Below are 9,139 nucleotides of genomic sequence, written 5' to 3'. Positions count from 1 at the left end.
AAAGCCAAGAGAATGCCTCTTTTTTTATGATGGTAAGGTGAAATAAAGACTCCTACAAGGTCTTGGAAAATGTATAGCATTTTGAATATAACTTTACTTCAACAACAATGAATTTCCTCTGTGAATCTTCTAATTAACACTCAATAAACTAGAAGCAAATACAAATAAAGCTACATTATATCAACTTGTGTAAATTATAAATCTGACTCAAATATTTCCTATTATATATATATATATATATATATATATATATATATATATATATATATCCGCTATTCTCTAGTATTCTTGAAAAATACTTTCCTACATTTTCTATCACTCCCACATAGAAAATAGCAATATTTGCTGATCTTAATCCCACACAAAAAGTTTGACGCATCAACAAAATTATCTCCTTTTATTTATACATTTTGTTCAAAAATTCAAATGAACTCAGTTTATTCAATTAATTAATTATTTTACATTGATTTGTCTCGAGTTCTAAGTATTTTATTTGATTTGCTTAAGATATTTTTTAATGTAAATTTAATCCTATTCATCAATGATATGCAATAAACTTATGAATGATGAATCAAAAATTCAACAACCAAATCAACCTGAAACTATACTTTTAACTTTTTATGTAAATTTAACTCTATTCATCAATGATATGCAGTGCAATGCATGCTGAATCCAAACTTAACCACCGATTTAACATGGAAGGAGATTACTTTGTATCTAAGTTTTTCATTTTACCTTTAGATAACTCATTACTAAAAAAGTATGTAATTGAGTTTCAGTTCTAAATAATAGACATGTTTGGACGAGGCTTATCATATGGACATCAAAACTCATGCAAAGTCATTTTCCAATCATAGAAGAAAATAATTAAAAAATATAACTGCTTCATATATCTCTTAGGTTTAATTATAGAAATACTTAAATTTCTCAAAATATGTAATATAAAAGTTATTCCAGTTGTTCCATTAACATGTGGAAACTCATACATAGATATATATTTCTGCCTTAGAGAAATTAACTACTGATTCCATCATATTAACACACACTTTAACAAGACTCTGTTCAAGCACTAATCTCGCTAAGCAACAATGAAGGGTAAAACCGTGAGCATGAACTCTTCATAGGTTAGAGTGGCTGTGCCAGTGCGCCTTTTGTCTTTCTCCTTGAACTTTTGAGTAAGCCCCTGTAGAAAGACAGTGATAATATTTATCAGATATCGAAATAGACATCAATCTAGGCGTAGAAACGGCTAAAGTAGAATATCTAACAATATTACAAATTACTGGCACACTACTGTCACTACTGTTCATTATCATTTCCCTGACTCCAGTTCATTGGGTTTGTAAAACAAGGGGTGTCTCCTTATATAACTCGAACATAATGTATTTTTTAATCAATTCTACCTTCACAATTAGGCCACACCTGCACATAAAATAAAAATAAAAATGTCTTAGAGAAGTAACATATAAATTTGTGACCGAAATAGAGAGACTAATAGATGAGAAAAACAATTCCCAATTTTTCTAAAAAAACTACAGCGTCTAGGATTGAGTTTTGACCCAGAAAAAGCATTTTCATCATTAAAATACTAGTTCAGTTGGTAAGCTGTTATAGAGAGCAAAGTGGGGACTTGAAATGTAAAAGACCATACTCGATGAAGCTGTCATAGTCAATTCCGATGTCTTCGCCTGTCCTGTCATACTTTGTAAGCAGAAGCTGTAAAACTGGCTGTGGTACTGCACATCCCAATTGGCGAAGAGCATCGCGAAGTTCCATGTTATCAATCGTCCCACTACGATCTCTATCAAATTTCTCAAAGATTGACTGCACAGATAGCGCTGAATCAGTTCACTTTAAATTTGACGGAATATGGTGTAGACCACAAAATGTTTTGACATGCTTGAAAACAACATAATGGGCTGAAGCAATAATTTGAAGCAAATATGCCAAACATTTTTCCTCACAATGAACATTCTTCTTAAGCAATAGATTTTCAGGCATATCTGAGGCAAGGAAATAAATAGGCATTTCCTTCCTGCTTAAATGGTATGGTTACCAGTATAAATGGCCTCAACCTACTTACTTTAAACTTTTAAAGAAGGAACTCTTGACCTTAGTCAATATCCAATTGCATAAGAGCAAGTGGTGTAACTTACATTATCATCTAAACTGAACAATGTATAGACTTCAAATAAATTGTAAGTCCTGTACTATACAATTGTGGCCTCTAATCCCATGAAACAGGTCTCAGAAACAGATACCTGAAAACCATTCTATGGCCTTTTGCTAATTAACATTTGTACGTATTTCCAAAATCCGGAGAGACCTATAAGACTTGTCAGATTGCATAACAAATAGCAAGAATTTCCATTTTAGGCTGCATCAATGGTATAATTAGAATCTACAACATATTTGCTATGGCAGATTTCAGGTCTCTGCGTGCTAGTTGGTATACTACACAGCACTAATCTTTTATTCTGTGCTATACCTAATAATATTTATAGTCTTCTCTCGCTATTCCATGATCGTTAATATAGAAGGAAGAAGAAAACGTCACGTCAGCAAAAGTACTAGAGTGCCATGAGATGCGGTGAACCTTATAGGAACTTAATGATTTTTCTCGTTAGGGCAGAGTTGTACCCAACTGCTATTTAGACAAAAGCAAAATAGTAAATGGCATGAGTTGGGAGGTAACATATGGAGGAGATTGGTCTCCTAATCTTGACGAAAACGAAACTTACCCGCCATGCCTGGAGATCATGCCACAAGGTTGTGAATTCTTTTGGTCCTGCATACATACACAACAAGAACCACAGTAAGTTCACTTGATATACAAGTTCACCTAATCTAAAGCAGTACTTTAAAATGGAACCTGCCAAAGCCTTCACAAAAATATCACCTAAAGCACTTCCAATTTAAAATGGAAACTTAATGTCTAGAAGCCTTACTACAGAGGAATCATCACATGCGATCAAAGCAGTACTTTCAACCTTTGAAAACTAAAGAAAAAGAACAAATTAGTGTCCATACTGAAACAAGTTGTATACTTCTTCGCAATAAGTCCATCTTTGGAAGCCTTAAACGTAAAATATTCGATGAGAGTAGAGTAATGCAAAGACAACGGCATGTTGGCATATCCCTAGAAATCTTATTAAATTTCTTGCATGGCCCCTAGTCTCCTTGTAAGTTGGACATCAGGTAGATTATTGATCTAATCATGTTCAACGAACTCATGCGTGTGTCAAATGATTATAAGTTTTTGATATCAGTATTAATGAATGTTGTTACTAATATTATCATGTTATCTGTTAATCTAATGTATTGATTATATTTTATGATTAATTTAGATTAATGAATTGGTGGATTTGTGTGAGAATTGTGGTTAGTCACAGGTATCTAAGATGTAGGATGAAGTGGACTATGTGAAAACCGAACCTTGTTTACAATTTTTACCATCCTAAAGTGTCTAACCCTAAAACTCTAGTCACCTATTTGATTTTATTTGTTAACTATTAATTAGTTTCCATGGCCAAGAGACAACCAAAAATGTAAAATCATCAGTGCCTAGATATATACCAACAAAAGAAAAACAATTAGAAGGATAAGGAATAATAAGTTCAATTTCTCTGTAGCGATTCGTATACTAAGTATGCGTTTGTTTATCAGTAGTTAAGTCAATTAAGACTCGATTTAATGGTAAAATATTTGATAAATCAACTAGCTTATGGAATAATATGAATAATCTTTGTTCTTCTATCTATTTTTACTCATGGCTCAAACTAAGAGCAACAATAGAGATATTAGTATAACTAAGAAACTCTTATGTTCAATAGTTAGAACTATCACCGTTTCAGTATAAATAGAACTTCATCAAAATAAGAACTCTACTTGAGAGCATAGCCTAAATTTTGCTCAAGGGCAAAACACCCACCTTTCTTATTCAACTATAAGATGGATCTAAACTAGTCCAACTTTAGTATAAGTATGTTAGTAGAAAGAAAATCTAGTTCTAGCTTTTAAAATACCCTCAAAATAGATAGAATTAAGCCCACTAGTAGCTTTATTTTCAATAAAGTTTAGGTTAGAATGATGAATACATAAGTTTAAAATCATCACAACTCAATATAATTATAAAGGAAAAAGGAAGACAATTAAAAATATCAAGGAACTAATAGTAGAAATACATTAGGTGGAAAATTCTATACTAATGGGTATGATAATCAGCAAATAAGACTTTTAATTAATGAGAATGATTGTTTTTATTATGTATTTTTAATGTTTTTATATGTTACTTCATTATGGTACTATTATCTTTTTGCAGTTGGAATGAGAGGGTTTGATCAATAAAACTAATAAAGGAAGAGTTGGTTGATTTAACTCAACTAGAAAAGTCTTTGGGTAACTTATATTTTGCTCCTACACAACTATTGATGCCAACTTATGCTAAAACAAAACATAGAACAATTGCACATCTTTTGTGCCATGTGAATGGCAACAACAAATTAGCATATGAGTACTAGTAGCCAGTCTATGCCTATACTTGCCTCCTTCCTTGGCATTTTTGATACCTTGGCTCAAATGATTAATAGCTAAAAGAATTTATGAAGGAAAAAGTGAACAAACCTTCTTTCATCATTACCATTTTTGGGATTAGATCAAGGAGCCATCATTGGATGCTTAGTGAATGGTCTACACTACTGGCGTTCATAAGGTAGGCTTGGAAACTGCATATTTCCTGATTAGGATTATCTTTCTAGTTATAGTGTTAAGCTACATATAGGTGCTAACTTTGACAATAATGAATAGTGTTAGGCCCTATGAGACCATAGGTATAGGATGCATTCCTCTAACACAGACTAGTCCTTTGTATCCAAGGTGATCAACAAAATAAATCCCACGACCCACTTAAGATAGGCTTATCGATGTTCAAGATTTACCATAGTCAAGGAACACACTATACCATTATACTATCTATAGTCACATAAATCTGTCCACTTAATTAAATGAATATTTAGTATTTATTTGATTATTTAACCATCAATCAATAATTAATTAAATATTAATTTAATTAATTCATCTTAACCCTCTTCTCCTATTAATTAAATAAATTATTCAATTTATTTGATTTAATTCACTTAACCAAATTCAAACCATTAATTAAATAAATAAATCATATTTGTTTAATTAAATCTTCTCTCACATTTAAATAAATTAATATTTATTTAAATCCCCCAAAATCTCATCTCTCACATTTAAATAAATTAACATTTATTTAAATCACCTTTATCCTCCACCCACTTGCATTTTCCTACAAATGCAAGTTGCACAACTATTTTAAATAAATTATTTATTTAAAATCCTATTTATCTTCACCCACTTGAAACCTTTAATGGTTTCCCTTAAAGTCTTCAAACTTAATGGCTTCCCTTAAAGTCTTCAAACTTAATGACTTCATTCTAAAGTCTTCTCAAACCTTTAATGGTTTCCCTTAAAGTCTTCAAACTTAATGGCTTATTTCTAGAGTCTTCTTAAGCCTTTAATGGTTTCCCTCAAAGTCTTCAAGCGTTTAAATGCTTTATCTTCCCTTTTCTCATGTAAATAAATTAAGATTTATTTAAATCCAAAATTCACATTCACATTTAAATAAATTAATATTTATTTAAATATCTATCCAAATGCAAATTACACCATTTAATTGAAATAAATGATTTTATTTTAATTGAAAATCCCAAAATTCCCCCCTCTTGCATTCTCCTACAAAACCCACTTGCAATCCTAACCCCCTTCTAGATTCTTCTAACCCCTTCCTAATTATCCTAATCCATCCCCTAAATATTGTCACATTTCTAAGCAACTTGGAGTCACTTCTCAAAGCCCTCAAAGTCTTTGAAAGACATTTAAGACTTTAAGTCTTCAAATGGTTAACCTCTAAAGTCTTCCAAACCATTAAAGGTTCTTACATAACCATTTATGGTTAACTCACCTTTTACCTTTGGTTAGAGACTTTCCTCTAACTTAACCATCCTTTTGACTCATGGGTCTCTTCAAATCATTTATTTCTTTGACTAAGGTAACCATTTAACCCTTTCACATTCATTGATCCCTTGGATAAAAGGAATATCCATTAACCTAACCCTAATCCAACCCCCTAGGGTAACCATCATGTCCCCTCAAGCATTCCATCCCCTAAATATTGTCACATTCCTAAGCAACTTGGAGTCACTTCTCAAAGCCCTCAAAGTCTTTGAAAGGCATTTAAGGCTTTAAGTCTTCAAATGGTTAACCTCTAAAGTCTTCCAAACCATTAAAGGCTCTTACATAACCATTTATGGTTAACTCACCTTTTACCTTTGGTTAGAGACTTTCCTCTAACTTAACCATCCTTTTGACTCATGGGTCTCTTCAAATCATTTATTTCTTTGACTAAGGTAACCATTTAACCCTTGCACATTCATTGATCCCTTGGATAAAAGGAATATCCATTAACCTAACCCTAACCCAACCCCCTAGGGTAACCATCATGTCCCCTCAAGCATTTAATGCTCCTTATCTCTCCTCTCAAACCTCTTCATGGTGACACTTGTCAACAGGGGATTGGGTTGAAAGTCTCACATGGATTGAATATCTTTCAATCCTAACCCTTGTTAAGATTGCTCAATCTTAACCCTTCATTTCCCTATTTCTTCTATAAATAGAACCCTTCTCCTCAAGAAAAGAACTAAACATTAGAGTATTGTTGTTATACTAGTATTAGCATAGAGTTTTTTCATAGCATCACTATCTACACTTGCATAGCATTTATTTATCATTTTCAACCATCTTGAATCTCCATATGGCATTCATGGCTAGTGCTAAAAGCTGAGAGCTACACTCATGTGGAACTTGGAGAGGAGAGGAACAAGGGGGGAGCAACTATGAGCATCTTGATTAGCTATTTTATTCTATGTTTATATGCTTTCTATTTCATGCTTAATATCTCTCTTGATATGCTTGTTTAGGATAATATTTTGTTGCTAACACTAACGTTTGTTTCTTGTGCTCTTGTGTGTGTTGCCATCAAGCAGATTTTCTAATCCTTTTTGCAGAGCATCACTATCAATTGTAATATGTAGTTAGTGGATGGATACTACCAGTTACTTATAGGTGAGGGACACCCCAAATTGCTCTAGGGTATTGGATGGATTTTGTTAGGAGCATGTGGGTTTAGGGGCTAGTTGCATGCTGATGATGAATGTCTTTGTTGTGCAGTTATTTGATAAACTATAGGGAATGAATAAACTATAGGGAATGAATAATTTCTAATGGGAATGGGTAGATAACAACCATAACAAACCTCATAGTGCAATGTGACATGTTTTTTTATCTAAGGTTGTCAACACCTTAGGTGATTGGTCATTAGGAGATTACCACAAGAGTGGTAGACTAAATGATTTTCTCTTGCTCACACAGACTACAAAATCCACTTGAAAGGGTTGATAGAGAGTAAATACACTATAGAGGGTTCACATTACACCTCAAGCAATCTAGGTGAGTTATAGACGAGGAGTCTACATGACCTTATAAGAATTCCTAAGATATGCTTCTAGGTAGTGCTAATTATTTTCATCCATTAATAATTATCATGAAATTAAAATTTTGAATTATGATAAATTACTTGATTGGTGCTCCCGAATGTATGTTATTCATTGTTATTATGAATGCCATGTATTAATGGGTTCTTAAAAAAAATGCGTGCAAAATTTGGGTCTTGACGGGGTCATCGTTACACATGTATGATGGAAAGGAGATTCTACCTATAAATAAACTATTACCTGTACGATTTTGAAAAGTTACAAACCCAGTTACAACTAATCAGTGTGGCCCTAGGATGCAACCCATGGGATATTCTGACATGTCCCAGTTCAGGGGTGTCTTAATGATAGGTGAAACATGGATAGAATGTCCACTCTACATCTCCGTTTCCTATCTTTTATGAATATGATACCTATTTGATTCAAATCCACTCAGTACAAATATCTGAATTTTATTTAAAATACAGATCCACAACAATAGATATTATCATCAATAGAACACGCAGAAATAAATTGCAAAGCCCTTTTAAATCTGAACAATTAACATGTTTCTCCTATTTATTCAATGTGATTTCAACTTACAATCAAATCATTTTTTACGAGAACAGCAGCAGCATTTGTTATTATCAGAAAATGTAGCTAACATACTCAATGGATGGTAGTCATTATATGCATCAAGGAGGTGATGATGCCAATGGTTATTGTTGAGCAAACAGATGTGCCAAACTGTTAGTAATATATGCGGAATATTGACAGAATATATAATTATAATTCAATTCGTATGTCGCCCATTACAAAATTTAACAAAAAAAACACAAATAAAAAGCAAGATGAAGATGATTGGCGTACCTATTCTAGTGCAATTTATGTTGTTAAACTTAAACATGAGAAGGCGAACTGTCCTGATGCTGTAGGACAGGTCAGCTGTGGAGAGAGCTTTCTGCAACTCCTCGTCATCAATTGATCCATTTCCATCCTCATCATAAGCTTCAAAGGCTCTTATGATCTCTGGGTCTGTGCCTCGTGCAAACAATGCCTGGATTTTACTAGTTGGAGGTGGATATACATCGGAAGATGATTGAGGGGGTGGATACACATCGGATGGCTCTTCTTGAGTAGGTGGATACACACATTGTTTGGCAGCCATAGTTGTTTTGGCTTCGAGAAACAGAAATGTTTGTATCTTCCTTCCAACTTCTACTTCGCAATGTTTAAGCTGCAAGATATGCTTATATTTTAATGCCCAGTGATTCGGATATCAGCTAGTGGAAGAAAAATGCCGGATAAGAGAGAACTTCTTTTTACTACAGACAATCGTAAAGGTCAAAATTCCAACTTTTACTGCTTATTCCACAAATGACTTTATGCCGGATTAGAGCGAATTTATGCCGGTTAAAGAGCGAATTTATGCTGGGTAAGGAATCTCCTACCGAAAGACATTTAGTATCTGGATAGAATTTTTTTTATTATTGCAGACAATTGTAAAGAGAAAAATTCCAACTTCTCTAAAGAGATATATTTATTTCACTACACCAGCATAAATTATGCAATAACCAATTGTAATGTTG

At 33.0% G+C, this 9,139-nt stretch overlaps 1 protein-coding gene across 1 annotated transcript; it reads right to left on the bottom strand.

Moving 5' to 3' along the window:
- Positions 1–867: 867 nt before the first annotated feature.
- On the bottom strand, positions 868–8,801 carry LOC131045212 (calcium-binding protein CBP). The gene is made up of 5 exons (XM_057978758.2): positions 8,421–8,801; positions 2,742–2,788; positions 1,652–1,824; positions 1,404–1,422; positions 868–1,183 (listed from the first exon to the last, which is right to left on the bottom strand). Exons 1-5 carry the CDS (start codon positions 8,716–8,718, stop codon positions 1,079–1,081), a joined length of 642 nt encoding a protein of 213 aa, XP_057834741.2. The 5' UTR covers positions 8,719–8,801; the 3' UTR covers positions 868–1,078.
- Positions 8,802–9,139: the final 338 nt, after the last annotated feature.

The sequence above is a fragment of the Cryptomeria japonica genome, chromosome 10 (assembly GCF_030272615.1).
Source record: "Cryptomeria japonica chromosome 10, Sugi_1.0, whole genome shotgun sequence".
Classification (NCBI taxonomy): Eukaryota; Viridiplantae; Streptophyta; class Pinopsida; order Cupressales; family Cupressaceae; genus Cryptomeria; species Cryptomeria japonica.
Note: the sequence above shows the minus strand (reverse complement) of the source record. Positions and strands in the feature narration are given on the sequence as shown.